Source organism: Lagopus leucura, unplaced genomic scaffold, assembly GCF_019238085.1.
Source record: "Lagopus leucura isolate 7727_CA_CO unplaced genomic scaffold, USGS_WTPT01 5007-0_obj-0_obj, whole genome shotgun sequence".
Taxonomy (NCBI): Eukaryota; Metazoa; Chordata; class Aves; order Galliformes; family Phasianidae; genus Lagopus; species Lagopus leucura.
This window is the reverse complement of record NW_024968691.1, coordinates 1-1384: the sequence shown is the minus strand read 5'-3', so window position 1 is coordinate 1384 and position 1384 is coordinate 1. Positions and strand designations below refer to the sequence as shown.

General features: G+C 73.1%; 1 protein-coding gene across 1 annotated transcript; it reads right to left on the bottom strand.

The window, feature by feature from the left end:
• Positions 1–12: 12 nt before the first annotated feature.
• LOC122193788 (leucine-rich repeat transmembrane protein FLRT1-like) lies at positions 13–1132 on the bottom strand (the record flags this gene model as incomplete). The annotated part of the gene is made up of 1 exon (XM_042894675.1): positions 13–1132. A coding segment is annotated over exon 1 (1120 nt), but the record flags the coding sequence as incomplete, so codon positions are not given.
• Between the last annotated feature and the right edge of the window lie 252 nt (positions 1133–1384).

Genomic DNA, 1384 nt, shown 5'->3' with positions numbered 1-1384 from the left:
CCCCCGGCTGACCCCCAGCCCCCCGTGCGCCGGACGCGACGGCAACACCCGTCGCGCTGTTGGCCGGCGCCGGGGTCCCGCAGGCGTCCATCTCCCCCCGCAGCTCCCCCACCGGCAGCCCCCGCAGCCGGGCGGGCGCCTGGCACAGCAGCCCCCGCACCTCCAGCCCTCCGGCCGCGCGTCTCCGCACCCAATCCCGCAGCCACGCCAGGTTACAGCCGCAGAACCACGGGTTGTTGCGCAGCCCCAGGTGGCTGAGGCGGCTCAGGTCGTCGAACAGCCCTCGGGGCAGCGTGGTCAGGTTGTTGTCCGACAGATCCAAGCGTTCCAACGCCCGCATCCTCGACAGCGAACCGGCCGGGACGTGGCTGATGGCGTTGGCCGCCAGCGACAAGCGGCGGAGCTGCGCCCGGGGGAGGTTGGCCGGCGGAGCGGCCAAAGCGTTGCGACCCAACGACAGCTCGCTGAGGTTGTACAGCCGGCTGAACGTGTCGTCCGCCATCCGCTGGTTGGCCAGCAGGTTCCCGTCCAGCACCAGGCGGCGCAGCGCCGGCAGCCCCTCGAAGGCCCGCAGCGGGATGGTGTGGATGCGGTTGTCGTCCAGGCGCAGCTCCTCCAGCGCCGGGGGGAGGCCGGGCGGGACGCTGCTCAGATGGTTGCGGGATAAGAAGAGCAGCCGCAGCCGCCCGCTCTCGGCGAACGCGTCTTCCTCGATGCCGGCGGCCGACACCGAGTTGTCGTCCAGGTGCAGCCGCTCCAACAGCGGCGCCCGAGCCAAGGAACGGCGGCACAAACCGCGCACGTTGTTGTCCTGCAGGTGCAGCTCCCGCAAAGCGGGCGGGAGGTGGCGCGGGAGCTGCTCCAGGGCGTTGGCGTAGAGGTAGAGAACCCGCAGAGCCTGCAGGCGGCCCAGGCGGGGCGGGATGCCGGCGTCTCCGATGCGGTTGTTTTGCAGGAAGAGGGTGGTGGCCCCCGGCGGGACCCCCTCGGGGACGGCCGTCAGCCCGCGGTCGTTGCAGTAAACGCGGCCCCCGGCGCAGCGGCAGACGGACGGGCACGGAGCCGCGCCGCCCCACAGCGAGGCCAGGAGGGCGAGAGCCCAGGGGAGGGGGGGCGGGGGAGGGGGGGCCATGGGGGGCGCCGCGGGGGGCAGCGCGGAGACCGGCCCCCCCCCACGGCGGGCGGCGGGGGCGGGGGGCGGGGGGTCACCCCAACGGTCACCCCGGCGGCTTCACCCCCGTCCCGTCGCTGCTCCAATCCCTGACCCCGTCTGGCTCCACTCCTCATCCCATCCCCATCCCAATCCCTGACCCCATGTGAGCCCACTTCTCATCCCAATCCCAATCCCAATCCCTGACCCCATCCAACCCCACACCTCATCCCA